At 37.6% G+C, this 15,711-nt stretch overlaps 1 protein-coding gene across 5 annotated transcripts in view; it reads right to left on the minus strand.

Moving 5' to 3' along the window:
* Positions 1–982: 982 nt before the first annotated feature.
* RELCH (RAB11 binding and LisH domain, coiled-coil and HEAT repeat containing) overlaps positions 983–15,711 on the minus strand; it is a 108,929-nt gene continuing 94,200 nt past the window's right edge. For 3 of the 5 annotated variants that reach the window (XM_075270902.1, XM_075270899.1, XM_075270898.1), the window contains 3 exons: positions 12,306–12,394; positions 8,334–8,404; positions 983–2,133 (listed from right to left, as the gene is read on the minus strand). In XM_075270902.1, coding sequence (XP_075127003.1) covers positions 2,013–2,133; positions 8,334–8,404; positions 12,306–12,394 — 281 coding nt within the window. In that variant the 3' untranslated portion in view covers positions 983–2,012. Of the gene's footprint in view, positions 2,134–3,384; positions 3,502–8,333; positions 8,405–12,305; positions 12,395–15,711 lie in introns of all 5 variants that reach the window. The other 2 variants (XM_075270900.1, XM_075270903.1) reach the window with 2 other exon arrangements.

The following is a 15,711-nucleotide window of genomic DNA, read 5'->3' on the forward strand; positions in this document are numbered from 1 at the left end:
AAACCCTTTTAAGTCTGGCCATAGATTTAGAGGATGAACAAGTGATTCAGCAGACTAAAACTAGGTCTCTGACAGTGGCTGGTTGAGATTTCCACAGCTTTCAATGTGTTATTGTATAAAAAGAAAAGCAAATGGTGATTTACAATATCTTCAGACAAGAATGATATCATGAGACGAAAAGCATTTCAATCTTTCAAGATAACTTGCAATGTGCAGATTTATATCAGAAGCTAAGTAGTATATATGAGGTACCAAAAACAGTGCAGTGGGATAAGTTGTTTTTTTTTTTAAGCAAAATAAAACAAAACCAATTTTCGGATCTGTTCACATTAGGACTCAGAGGCTGTGGTAGCTCCCAAGTCAGACCCATTCCAGGCTGGTCTTTAAACAGCGTTTCAGAGTAGAAGATATAGCAGCTGTCCAAGAGACTTTTGGCCCATTAATGTCCTGACTAGGGTTGAGCCGATCTTGAGATTTCAAGATCGATTTTAAAATCCGAATTCCGATCATTTTCCAGCCGATCTCGATCGTGAAATTTGCTTGATCACCGATCGGAATCCGATCTTTTCCGATCCCGATCCTCAACCCCATGCTTCTCTATGGGAAAAGTCACTTTTAGGGTTGAGCCGATCTTGAGATAACCTCCGATCTCGATCGGCTGGAAAAGATCGAGTCGGAATTCCGATCCCGATCGCTCAACCCTAGTCCTGACAGTTTTCCTTCAGCTCAGCTACCGTATATGACAACCATAGCAGTGACACAAATAGTAACCAGTCACATCTACAGTTTAGAAAAGAATACATTACACAGTTCCCCAAAAATACATGTACTTTTCATTTTTGTATATCATCTTAATTTTCAGCACAACCATATAGCATCCTGGTACTGGGATTCCACAGATGAGCATATGGAATTGCTTTTATGGTGGAAAAGCAATTGCATTTTCAGGTAATTCAATCTTTAATATCCACCCATTGTCCCACTCAGTGATATCAACATATTCAATATGTCTTCAGGATGATCCTGGGCCTGCTGCATAGGCTGCTATTAGCAGTCAGTGAATGGGAGTGGGGCCGAGGTCTGTTCCCCATTATTTGTTACTGTCCATAGATAGCTAGAAGGAATGTTAAAATTTAGTGAATTGGTAAAGGGGACTCAAACTAATAGCAGAAATCCAATAATGCATGGTGGTTACGTGAAGACTACCCGGCACAGATCAGTGAAGGAAAACCATAACAAAACAGTCAGTGATCAACTGTTTTTTAATATTGAATTAAGTGTCCTTTGAAGAAGACATTAAATTAGTATTTACAGTATTTTGTTCCCATTAAAATCTATTACTCATCAGGCGTCTAAACTACAATGACACTGTGATAGCACTCCAATCCTATAAGAATGAAACATGGGAAAAAAAAAAATCCAACAACACACACACATGAGGATGAATGTTAGAAAAGCCTCAGAAATGAGTGCGAGTTTGTTATGCTTATCCTCCTACCATGGTCTCATTGAGAAGGAATCCAAAAAGGCACAGGGTAACGCTGGCTCTTCTCATGGTCATTTACACATACAATAAACTGATCGGTATACCCATCATTTAAATACATATCAATTTCTCACTTTATTACTTCATGACAATGAATTTAATTTACATTATTTACGTACCATTGCAAGGTGTGCAGTATATAACAGAATCGCCAATATTCCTTTCAGAAAAAAATACTTTTTTCACTATATATATATATTTTTTCTTATGTATAAAAAAAATAGACAAAACACAGAACAGAGACATGGTATAGACTAAAGATCCTGCTTAAATGTCATCTACAGTAGTAACTCCCAAATCAACAGACATGCTGATATACTAATGAAGTGCAAATATCTTTGGAGTCTTCAATAAAAATATCACAAGAACATAAGACAGGAGAAAAATAAAATAAAAAGGCAAGTACTTCAAGTACAAGGAGCAAGTGGTCCATCTTTAGTGTTTTTATTGGCTAGAAGGAAGCCATTTACTTCTTTCGCTGGAAAACATTTGCTAACATTGCGCCGGATGTTGTCAGCTGGCCCATTTTGTTCAAGAACTTGGTCTTTGTATCTTCACTCACGAGGCTCGCAGCAATTGACATTGAACTAAAAATGAATTACACAATAGATGAGACATACTGATGGAAAATGCATTTTAGTCATAAATTTGTAGACAAGGTCAAAATTTCTAGAAATGAAACATTACAGGATCTATAAAATAATTAAGGCAGGTTTCAGATTAATTTTACTTGCAGTGGAATTTTTTTGAAACCTTTGCAGCGCTGACTCCATTTTTAGGCTCTGTTCACATCTCCATTAGTGATTTCCAGGATCTTTCTTGGTCACAGAAGTAAAACAAAGAAAATGACAGAAGTCCTGGATCTGGCATATACCATGGTGGACATCAATGGTGCTTGATGAACCCTTTTGACTTAATGAGGTCCTTTGGAGTTCTGTTATGGGTTTCTGTACTTTATTGGGCAAAACTGTATAGCATGTTGTAAGCAAAGCCTAAGGCAGGGTTCACACTACTGTTGAATTACGTTATGAAGGTGTCCGTTAAAAAAACAAACAAAAAGAAACCCAGACACCTATCATAACAGACATTAATGGACACTAACTGATGTTAAGGTGTCCATTTTTTTTTTTAACTGATCCATTTAATGGATCATTTTTTTTAAAAAACAACCCCGGATACACTAGCATCAGTTACTGTCAAGTTAGTGTCTTTTTTAATACTTTATTTTTGTTTCTGAGCGTGTGCAGAAAAAAACCGGACACAAAATAATGGATAGTAACTAATGGCTATCAATTACTGTTCATTATAAATCAGTTGCCCATAGACTTCAATGTTAAAAAAAATAACCAACGCTTGCTGTCTGTCTTTTCTAATGGACAGAAAAGTCCTGCATGTAGGATTTTTTTGTCTGCTGGAAAAAAAACAGACTTCTGACGGATTGGGGGTAAACGGACACAAGATAAAATCCCATTGAAATGAATGGAAATTTTAACGGATTTCTGAAGATTCAGCTAGTGTCCATTGCTTACATCTTGTAACGGACACTGCTGACGGTCACCAACGGTACTGTGAACGTCCCCTTAAAATGAAGCTTGAGGTTTGCTATGACAATATTTTAAGGCCTCCTCTGATCCGTACAATGATAGAATACAGACGTCCTAACAGCACCTGCCAGTGCAGGAACAGAAACCATGAGGAGTCTGATTCCTCTGCAAATGCTCACCACTACCACTAAAGAGTGAAGTACAAGAGAAGCATCAGGAAATAATCCTATCCAGAAAGAAAAACCTCTGGAACATATATAAGAATGGTACATAAAGCTGTAAAAAAAAACTCACTTCTAACCCTTCTTTTCAGCGCCTGACTTGGAAAGAGACCAAACGTTCCAGGTTGGAGCACGAGCACACGACGGCATGGAAAACAGATTGGCCGGAAAAAGACAAGCTGAGAGCATTCTGGAATGAGAGCAAGAAAAGCTGATAGTAGAGAGAAAGATGCAAAGTGCAATTCAGTAAGGGCAACAAGGAAATGGAGAAGACAGGGAATGACAGCACTTCCAACAGATTTAAGGAATGTTCTCAGCCAGCTTTTAACTCTCAAGTATTGTATCCACATGCTCCATCAGCAATCTGGAACGTTTGGGGGGTTTCATTTGGTTCTTTCATTGTATTGTTTTTGTGCATGCAAAATATTAATAAAATAAAGAAACAAACATTATGCTCATGTGCAGAGACCAAATCAGAGATCATGCAGATGAAGGTCAAATTAGTGTACAAACCATGATAATAATGATAGATATATATATATATATATATATATATATATATATATATATATATATATATATATATATATATATTTCAAACTGAAAGATACACGAATGGATTTTTTATTGTATGATGCCATAATTCAGGCTTCAAAGAGATGGTTTGTCATTTATAATATATCTGGTAGCCAATAAGCAACATCAACGTCAGGCCAAAGACTATGCATACTCGCCATGGCCATTTAAAATAGAAAGATAAGTATATCAGCATTATTCGGTACTTCGTACTTACACTCTTTGTATATGGTGGTTTTTATGATAATGTGTGAACAAAACAATTTAAAAAAAATAATAAAAATTCACACATATAAAATGTAATATTTCAAAAAGATTTCACTGTAGTAAAAGAAATTTTTTAAAAAAAGGTCATGCTGGTTTATGGATAGCAAATAAGTTTTCCATCATATATACTGTATATCCGTCGATGCTTTAGTATACAAAAATGTAGCAGTCAACTTTTGCAAACCTCAGACCTCAGTAAGAAACTATTTCAAATTAAATCTGGAAGGAATATGTAAAAAGAGGAAGCTAGAGTGAGGGAAGCAACGTGGAACATAAGGGAACTTCCCTTTTCAGGAGAGGACTGTAATTCTTATGTTCTCTCCAGTGCAGTATCTCACATCTAATACCAGCTTGGAAGTTTGTATTTACTTAGCAAAACATCAAACCTGTACCTGTTCTGTAAGTTTAGTTAAAAAAAACCCAAACAATTAAAAAAAAAAAAAAAAAAAAACCAAAACAAAAAAAAAACACCTTTCCCATTCCTTCTGCATGTACAACTTTTGGTCTTACTACATGTTCCAGTCTTAGAATCTAGTATGAAAGTCAGATTATCCAAGTTAGTGCTTATGCCCATGAAAAGTGAATAATGGTTGTCACATAGCCATTTTTTTTAAAAAAAAGTCTATGGGTCTAGTCACATGTCTGTTTTCTTAAAAGCTCTTTTTTCACGGCCGTAAAAACACAAAGCAAAACAAAAAAAAAACAACAAAAAAACAAACAAACCCGACCTGTTTTATCTTTGTCCAATTTGATGGAGAAAGCGACCGATAGATGTTCAAGGGTTTTAAAACAGCTGTGTGATGGCCGTCACAAGGTGATTATTCATGGTCATGAGAATAACCCCAATAGGCTCTCAATGGACTGACATGGCCATTTTTTGTTTGGATGTTTGTCTTGGATGTTAGGTCCGTAAAAAGACATCAATGTCATGTGCATAAGGAATAAATCTAACATTTCATGTTATGTAAGCAAGTTGTGTCTTTTAGAGGAGTTGGTTCAGCTTTTTGGTATCACTTAAATGACAGCTGGGCTGCAATAACATCACAGCCACTACATGTCTGACTTACTTGAGTTATCTGCTCCTGGTGCCAGTGGCTGCTGTGAACAGCTTATGTGTAGAGTGTCAGCTGTCTGACTTCCACTGATCTGATAGTGATGACTTATTCTGAGAATAGGCTATCAATATTAAAAAGTCTAAGCCGATGGCTGGTCAGGTAATGGAGGGGGTGTACATCTCACGCAGACTACTAAGGTGGGTGAGATGAGAAAACTCCAGAAAGAATGTTTCTCAGCAGATAATTCTGTCTGCTGAGGGTTATTTCAAAGTTCCGGTTACTGGGCTGGATTTTTAGTAATGACAGGTAGGTTTGGTAGTGGGGCCTGTCATTCCACCCCCCTCCAGTCCACACTTTGGGGATGTTCCGGCAGCGACTCAGCTGCAGAGAGTCTCCTCGTCAAGGAGGCTTAAGAAGCCAGCTCCAGCAGCAACACTGGCAGAGCTTGGATGGAGAGCTGACAGATAGGTCATATTTTTGAAGCTGTGTCCTGAATGATTCTACTGGCGGTTTGATTTCTGTTCTTCTAGGTGAGGTAACCTATTCTATGTTTAGTTGGAGCCTAGACGGGCAGGTATTTATTTTTGTATTGTTTCCTTTTGTTGCTGCACTTCCTTTTTGAGTGAAAATAAACTCTACCTTTGTTTTGGACTAAAAGAAACTGGACTTGTGTGGCTATGCCACCCCACCTAGCAACTCCAGACCCTGACAAAAGCTTGACAATTACTTTAAATCACATATCAGTAATCCCACAAAAACATATTTGGAGTTCCTTTGAAGTTCTGTTTTTGAAAGACATCAAGTATATTCTGTATGGAAACATGAATTTTTGGAGCCCTCCCTATTGTATTCTGGCAAGCTGCTATCCTTGAATCCTGGCAGAGTGATTTCTATTGTTTGCACTAAAAATAATGTCGTGCAGCATGTACTATACAAAAACAATGCACTATTTAACCATGTAAAAAAATTAACTGTTTTATCTTTATTTTTATCTATTTTGCTAAAAATGTAAGCTTTGAGTTTGACTTGAAAATAAAATCTGTTACTAAATAAATATTAAAGATAGTATAATAGTTTAGTATAATAGTTGATCTTGTCATGATATTCATTAGTCTGCATGATATTCAGCTAAATCATCTGGCTTGATTCCAAGATGCTTCTGGGTTTATAATTGGTCAAGTGGGGGTACCATGTCTCCTTACGGAGACTACTGCTTTCTCAAACCACCTTGTGTTTTGTAAGGTCTTATAGATCATACATTCCCAGCTAGGGATTTTGGGAAAAAAATATGGAAATATGTCCTTAGTGGAAAAAGGAACAGGTAGTGCTCCCTATAAATCAATGCCTTGCTTTCCTGAAACCTAGTGGCATGATCTAGGATTTAAGCCAAGTGAGAATATCTCCTCCAAAAGGAAGAGACTCATCTGCAGACAGTTGTTTCAGGGTTATTATTCCTCCTCAGTAAGAAGCAGGGTGCTGACTGGTTGGGTGAGAGGTCATAGATGTGGGTCAGAAGGGGTACAATGTCTATATACTGTAGCGATCTAACTTGTGTGCCTACAAGAGTAAATAACCTTCTGCTAATAAAGAGAAACTGCAATTCAGAAATAATTCAATAAAAGACGTATTGAAAATATATGAAATATAACAAAATATAATGAAAGTCAAGCTCCATTCCATCATAAATGGGATGGCAGTAGAGCAATAACTTTGAACAAATCCTACCAAAATTATACAAGACCTTCTTTCTAAAGTTCAGCAATTCATTCCATCCTCTATTACAGACCTGAAAAAAGTCACAGCCCAGTAGGTCCTTTACAGTCAGCTACGTGTATCTGTTCATAGCATATTACTAACCAATATTATGAAAGAGGATCTTTTGGCTCTCCTATCCATTTTAGCAAATACTTGTATTATAAAATAACACTGATTCTTTGTTGTTTTGCTCCTCTATTATTCCTCCTAGAAATTAATGAATAACTCAAACTTGGTGTCACCATTTCCCTTGTCAAAAGGGAGAGTTTACTATACCAGACATATCAGTAGAGATAATAGCTTGTCTTGGATTATCACTTTTTTTTTTTTAATATGAAGCCAGCGAAGGTGAAAAAAGATGTGAAATACCCATACCAACCTGTCTCTGGTGTCTCCCAGCACGGTCTGGTCCTGGCATAGAGCTTTTTTTTTTGTGGGGCCAGATGTACTTTTTAGTTATACCATTTTGGGGAATGTCTATTGCTTAGATCACCTTTTATTTAAATCAGAGGCAAAACGGTGAAAAAAAATCCGGGGGTTTGGCACATTTGATTTTGACGTTCACTGTACAGGAAAACTATTAGTAGACCGGGTATTTTACATTTTGGGTGGGAAGGGGGGGTTCTGTTTTAATGCCTGCAATTAGAATGCATTCTGATTGCGGGCATTAGTTTCGGGCCTCCGTGTATAGCGGAAGCCCGGTTGCTATGGCAGCCGCTCTGCAGCAGACTCGGCATCCGCTATAATAGAAAGGCAGATGCCAGGGAGGGTTAGACGGGTTAGATGCCGGGGCCTGCGGCATCGCTACGCTCCTGCCCTGCAGGAAGCCAGCAGCGGCAGGAGCGATGCTGCTATTCCGCCACATTCAGACTATAAGGCGCACCCTTATTTTCCCCCAAAATTTTGGGGAAAAAAGTGTGTCTTATAGTCCGAAAAATACGGTACCCCATTAACCTTTAGAATGTGTCACTCCAAAAGGTGTAATTTGGCTCTGGGCATTTATGCATCTGAAGACTAGGGTCCTGAATGGGTTAATCGGTATTCGCCCCCCCCCTCCCTCCCCACCCCAAATTGGTACGACTCAGACGCCACAGCCATGGTTTTAATAAATCTGCCCCATTGATTATGGGTGTACAAGGCAAATTCTTATTGACAATGCTTAGAGTATTGCTAAGAAGAACTTTAGAGCCGTTTTCTCCTTAGAGGAAATAAGCTAAGTGAAAGTATATTACAAAACATTCTGAAATGGCACACTTCAATTTAAATTTTAGACATACATAAAATAACTTGGAAGCAGTCTTGGCAAACACATGGCCAATTTTGTTAAGATCACCATGATAAGCCAATTGAAAATAAACATGTCACCTACCCTTGAGGTTCCTGGACAGTCTTGTTTTCCACCTTCTGCTCACATTCTTTTATCATCGAACTTAAAATAACCTGACACAAATAAAAATAACAAAACACAAAGATCAGATCATTGCTGTACACATTCGATTATCTGTGTTTATAAGAGAATGTTGTTTTGTGCTGAGCAATGTTTATGGGAGTAAGCTGCAATACCAGGTACATCTGTTACAAAAAACGTATGGTTCTGCGCTGGTAAACCAATGAAGTAAACTGTGCTGACTATAGCTATCAGAGTACTTGGAGTGACAAGAAACTGAATTCCCAATAATCTAATATTGATGGTCTTCACTAAGGACAGGACATCCATGTCGACATCCTGAAAAAAAACCCAACTTAACAACACGGTTGCTCAGTGGTTAGCACTTCAGCCTTGCTGGAGTCCTGGGTTCGAATCCTGCCAAGAACATCATCTGCAGGGAGCTTATAATGTTCTCCCCAGGTTTGTGTGAATTTCCTCCCATTCTACAAAGACATACTCATAAGGAAAGAATGTACATTGTGATCCCAATATGGGGCTCACAATCTCCCCCCCCCCAAAAAAAAAAAAAAAAAAAAAAAAAAAAAAAAAAAACCTTAAACGGGAAACGCCCCAGAAGCTCCATGCACAGAATTAGTATAAGAGTAAAGTCTTCATTTCAAAAACTGCATCAGATAAAAGCTAAAGAAAGGTAGGGATAGAATAGCCTTTCTATTCTGTTGTTAGGGAAATTTGCCTAAATCTAATGATAATCCCTTTAATACTGCACTTAGGATATAAAAAAAAATTGTAAAAAGAACCTCATTTACTTTAATAAACGGACGGAACAGAATAGATTCTGTTCCTGATAGCAGGGATTTGCATATGATTCCATTATTGCATAGGAGCAAAACTGCAATATGTGGCTCTATTCCACCGTCACAGTCTTTACTCCTTGTAAAGTGACGGTTAACTCAAAGAAGTTCTGAAGGACAAGAAAAGCACAGATTCAGCAAGCGTTCATTTCCATGAGGAAGTGACATACGTGAAGTGTGCCTTATTGTTAAGAATTTGGTGAAGAGCTCACTTCTAGTTTTCGTTTTGCCTAGAATCTGTGGCGTCTCATAATTCTCATACATTGCACTACTTGACTGAATTATATTTTATTGTTAATATATGAAAATAACAGCAGACGTTTAGAACAGTGCCCACAGGATTTATGGGTGTTAGAATAAGATAACATTTATATACTGAACGTTAATGTTATACACATAATGGTACTAACACTCAACCGATTTTATGCTATTATCATCTGCTTTGTATTACATACATTTTTTAACTAAAATTTTATGTGTATCTTACGTGTAGGATCAAGTTATAAAAAACAAAAAAGCCGGAATGATACAGATGTGCCACTACAGCCCTAAAAGTAAAACTTTGTAAACTTAGACTTGAAAATCCTAAACTGTGCCAGAGTTATTAAATGTTGAATGATAAATCTAGTGTATCTTTAGATTGTCTAGTGTATCTTTACACCGCCTATATGCTGGCTTACTTTTCTACATAAAATGATGGTGCATTGATTAGCACATATTGTTGTGTTACAGTACAAGAATGCCTTTTGCCCGATACGCCTCACTACAATGTCAGACAAGTCATGAAAAACATTAAAAACACATAAATATGGTGCAAATTATTGCATAATGCTGAAATATTTTCATTAGTAAACCTGCTTTATTATATGAAGTTAACATTAGAAATACTGAGCATTGCTAAAAAAAGAGCCTGTACTGAGGGTGTACTGTACATAGTTAATACTTATCATTGTAACATCTAAAGACAAGCTTTCCTGTGTACCTCCCCTCTACCTGCCCATATACACCACTGGGCTTTTTATTTTAAAGGGATTCAATCATTTGAATCCCATTTTTTTCTCATTAACACATAGGAATAGCCTTAAGAAAGTCTATTCTTCTCCTACCTTTAGAAGTCTTCTCCACACCACCATTCCGTAGATATCCTGGTTTTCTTCGGTATGTGAGTTCTCGCAGCACTGGGGGCGGTCCCCAGTGACCAAACAGCACGGGGGCGTCCCCAGTACTGCAAGAGAACTCTCCAGCGCCGGCCTCTTTTTTTCTTCTGGCACGCCTCCCCACGATGTCTTTTTCTGTTGGCTTCTTCTACATTTAAAATCACCCATGCACGGTTGACTGCCATCAGACAGAGCTGACTGCGCATGTCTGGGGCCATTTTCTTGTGGCCGCTTACACAGTACGCTCAATGGCAGAGCAGACTGTGTATGTGTGAATTTTAAATCCAGAAGACGCTGACGGAAGAAGACATCGCAAGGAAGCATGCCAGGAGAAGACAGAGGACAGCATGCCTTTCTTAAAGGGGTATTCCCATGAACATAATTATATCTATATTTGTAGATCATTAAAAGTAAAACATTTTTGAAAATATAAATAGTTAAAAATTCTGCAGAGTTTTAATGATTTTGTCTAACTACCTTAGTGGTGACAGTCTGTTGTCTTGATCGGTTGCCAATGGATACGACCACAAATGCTGAAACTTTCTATGGTCTGGAACTTGTCAGGAACCCAGCCAAGATTCTGTTTTTGTAGCAGAGTTATCAGGCAGGGACACTACATGTATCAGAAGATATCCCGGCTACAATAAGAAAGTCATGGATCATTTTCTGATCTTAGAAAGTTCCTGTATTTATGGTCGTATCCACTGGCAACTGCTCAAGACAACAACATGTAACCACAAAATATTTTAGAGAACATCTTTAAAACTCTTCAAAATGTTTAATTACTTATGTTTGCAAAAATGTTTACCTTTTCATTATCTACACATTTAAAAATAGTTATGTACATGGGAATACCCCTTTTTTTGAGGGGCCATATGTACCTTTTAGTTATACCATTTTAGGAAAAGATTATTGTTTTGAACCCTTTTGATTACATTTTTATCATAGGAGAAACTGTGAAAATGGCAGTTTAGCTCTATTATTTACCTGCTATGGCGTTCATAAAAGTATTTTTATAAATTTGTAGACGGGTGTTTTCGGACACAGGAATATCTATTGTGTATGTGTTTTACAGTAATTTTCTATTTTTATATGTATTCTGGGGAAAGGGGGGTGATTTCAATTTAAATTCAATTTTTTCTTAAAATTTTTCAATGTGGGGCATACGAGTTTGCACATTCTAAAATAAATGAGTATGTTGGTAACTAAGGCACATTACATTCAGGTGAGCCTGACTTCCCCAACCATGTTGCTGGTTTAGCATGCTTCACCCTAGTGACAGATTCCCTTTAATAAAATTTGCTACAGTTGAATGTTAATATGAATGCTAAAAGTTCAATACGAGTTAGACCATATGGTCTATTAATTATTAACACAATTTGCATGGGAAAGGACAAACCCAATACAAAACAAACATGACCTGAAACAGATTTCATGAAGTTATCTACAGGAAGTTCACTCATATCAAACTTTAAAAAAAAAAACAAGCAAACCTAAACGGTCATGGTCATATTGCAATGTGAGCAGAATGGTGGCTCAGTGTTTAGCACTGTTGCCTTGCAGCACTGGGATCTTGGGCTTGAAACCGAGCAAAGGCAATATCTGCCAGGGTTTCCTCTGTGGATAGTCCGCTTTCTTCCCATGCTACAGAAATATACTGAGCTGAATTGACCCTAGTGACTGTTGACCGTCTGGAAATCACTGACTTCCCTGCTCCTTAAGTGTCTTTGTGTTTTGATTTCCTTGTGCGTCAACATTGCACTACTAATGCTTTTTGTTATTTGATAGAAGAGTGCGCGGCTACCTGTTCACTTATTGGCTGTGTGACACACTTACTATAGGCATGTCATTCCTAAAGTTTCTAAAAAGACCCACTGAATAATCCCAATTATTAGAGTAAAAATCTTAAGCAAATGAATACTGCATGCAGACTACTTGTTTACCTCATGTTCAGGGGATAGATGTTCCATGTCAACACGTAGACACCTGAGACCTGGTAGAAAGTGATTTACCATCAACTCTTCTGATATGACTGACATTTTAGTTAAGGTACTGTACACACGTTGTTTTGTAGTCAAATATACAAGCATCCATACACTTTTAACTTGAAGGGCTATATTTCCAGCTCAGTTATATATGGCATTCATAGATTTCTAATATGGAAATACTCTTTCAGCAGGCCATACACGAGGTGTGTTTGTTCACTTGACAGCCATTTTTGTGGTCTTCTCTCCAAACGTGCTTGACTGGGTGTGTGCTTTTATTTCAATGGAAAGAAGGTTGCAAAGCTACTGTCATTGTGGTAATCTCCAAATAAACAAAGACTCAACATGTTGAAACCCAACGCACACATACAAACTCACAAGCAATTCTATCAACATTTTTGGCCATTTTTTTGTGTGTATGGTAAAACTTAAATTTACAAAAGGTCTTCCAAAAAGTTGTGAGAAATAGGTTTACATATATATCTGGTATAAGAAAATTGAAAAGATATCTGTGACCAGAGAAGTGTAATGAAAAAAAATCTTACAGTGTACCTTCAAATATAAAACCACTTTTCATAATTGAATTCAGGTGAATTTAAGAAACTTTTTTAAGCTATCATATTTAAAGGGAGTAGGTCACCTGTGCTAAGCACATGCAAGTAATACACTGCTAGGTAGATAAGGGTTACCTGAATGTAATGGGATTTTTTCATTTCCTAATCTGGGCCTCTGTTGAAAGATAGCTTTATAAATCCAATTATGCAAATGATCAGTCTGGAGCACTGAGGGGGTGTCCGACCCTCTAGACTGCTGCTGCTATACGAGATTGACAGGACCAGGCCGAGATGCTGAAGTCTCGCCTGGTCCTGTATTGTTGTGGTTGTGCCGTGATTTGCATCATCAGTGTATGTGCTAAACTGATAAATAGGCCTATCACAAATCTTAATGTAAACCCTTCCGTACAGTCATTAGAATCCCCAAAATTTAACCCTCCTCTGTTCCAGCTCCCACATTACCCCACGATATGCTGCCATTTCAGGCTAACGCTATATGTCCAAGCACCATCCACATGTTAAAGGACATGACTGGTGACGGCTCAATGTTTTATGTTTGTGTAATGACAGTCACCTCTATTACAAAATTATCTGACCACTGTATAAGCAATGCCGCCCCTGCTACCTCTTGTGTCGCCCCCTCTACCTCATAGATTGTAAGCTCTTGCGAGCAGGGCCCTCAGACCCATTGTGTGAAATTACTTTAATTGTAATGTATATCTCTGTCTGTATTTGAACCCTACTAATTGTACAGCACTGCGGAATACGTTGGCACTATATAAATAACATTTATTATTATATTATTATTAAATACAGTTCAGGCCAGAGCAAGTGTACTGTGCGTGCACCACTAGTGAAAATCAACTGTGGAAAGTTACAAAAAAAAAAAAAAAAGTCCATTACATTCTGGTCTATCCAACAGTGTTTTTACTTGCATGTGGACATCCCTGGTGAACCCTTAAAAAATGGGTTTCCTTCAATATTTATCAAACAAGTTAGTTTTTACATATTAGTCCACGGAGTGGGGTGTGGGGAGGAGAAGGCTAAAGGAAAAGCCCACCAATAGCTGCGCTATGCTCTGCTAACCCTCTTGAACTCTTCTGACACTGCAGTATCGTGAAGATACGACTCTTCCACCGCTCAGAATAAGGCAATATATCAGTTAATATCCTCCTCACCCTTCCTCTCTCTATAGAGTTTGGGATACAGACTATTTAAACATAGATTAAATGAAAATAAGGAGGAGCAGAGCATCTGACGTGAAGTAAAAAAAGTATTTCATTAAGAGGATAGATACATTTATACAATTCATTCTTGATCCATGCTAAATTCCATATTCCTGTCACATACTGAATGAACATTAGATAACAGATATAATATGCCACAAATCCTTATGTGATTTCTGGACAAAGTATCATGAGACACACAAGTTATCAGACCTCACCAGACAGTGATTTCTACAATCCAATGGCAGACAGCTGTTGTATTACTTTATTATAATTAGGCAGAGATTGCTACAATCAAGATGGCAGACATATGGATTATCTTCATCAAAAAACCATGATAAAGGGAGTGTGGGAAGGGTTGGGGTGTAGGGACTCTTAATGGAACGCTAAACCTAGAAATGAAAAAAACAAATATAGATGCCCTGTTTGTCACTATGTTTTTTTGTTTTTTTTTTGTACTACAACGGGGTCTGCCAGGTGTTCATCACTTCAAAACTGAAAGCAGTGGAGTAAAAAAACCTTCCATGCAGGATTGACTTATTAAAATTATTTGCAAACAACTGCCAATTGTAAGAGCAGCAGCCAAAATGATTCACAGACTAAATAATCCATTTACAGATAAAGTGTTCATAAATGCAATAAAGACTGATTTACCATACAGATCTAACAACTAACAAAATGTTTGCAGAGCAGTGAATGGAATAAAATAAACTGCTAAAGGAGAAGGATAACAAAAGAGGAAGGTGTTGGGAAGGAAGCAGTTATCGATTGACACATCAGTAGAACTTCTCCTTTATAGGCACAAGCCTGCCATTTATAACAGAGACATCATCAAAAGTCTTGCAAAACTCACTGAGCTAATTTTAAATGGAGTCTCCAGGAAGTTTTATGGCGGCAACACTTCTCACATACAGAAAATGAGCTTCCTGTAGCACAGGACTGAATGTAAGCACTGTTGTTTGGATGAAAGAATTAGAACACTAGCCAAGTACCTTATAACTATGAGAAGTTTGTGCATAGGGCTATTGTAAATGAAGAACTGACAAACATACAAGCAAAGAAAATGCTAAAAACCGTTGCAACTCTCTTTCTACAACCATGTGGAACATGATGTACCTTATTTGACAGTAGCTAAGAGTTAGATGCCCTAATAAATATGGTGTCCCTGAAGACAGCTTTACAACCATGTTTCTTCTATGCTCCTACATGATCTGCTGGTACTTCTGACGGGGTGAGGGGCAAAAAACATAGTGGGCAAAATTGGAGTATCAGCAAGCTGTTGAGAACGTACTTTCTACTAACATCATACACTGTTCTGTTAGATTCTGCCCAAAGGAAAGATTGAAAATGTAGACAAATAGCTAGAAAAATGGCTTCATTTAAAACACATTTAGTTAGAGGTGAGGACATCAAACAAAGTTATAGTACCAGTCAGTGATGTTAGCAACAGAGAAGTCATTCTGAAAAGGTTTCAGGTTGGAGCTTCACAAAGTTGGTGGCCACAATACCGTAATCACATAACCAAAGACTGACATGGAACACTGCAAAATCACAAGTAGTGCAAGTGAATACGGCTGCTCTCTG

The sequence above is a fragment of the Leptodactylus fuscus genome, chromosome 4 (assembly GCF_031893055.1).
Source record: "Leptodactylus fuscus isolate aLepFus1 chromosome 4, aLepFus1.hap2, whole genome shotgun sequence".
In the NCBI taxonomy this organism is placed as follows: domain Eukaryota; kingdom Metazoa; phylum Chordata; class Amphibia; order Anura; family Leptodactylidae; genus Leptodactylus; species Leptodactylus fuscus.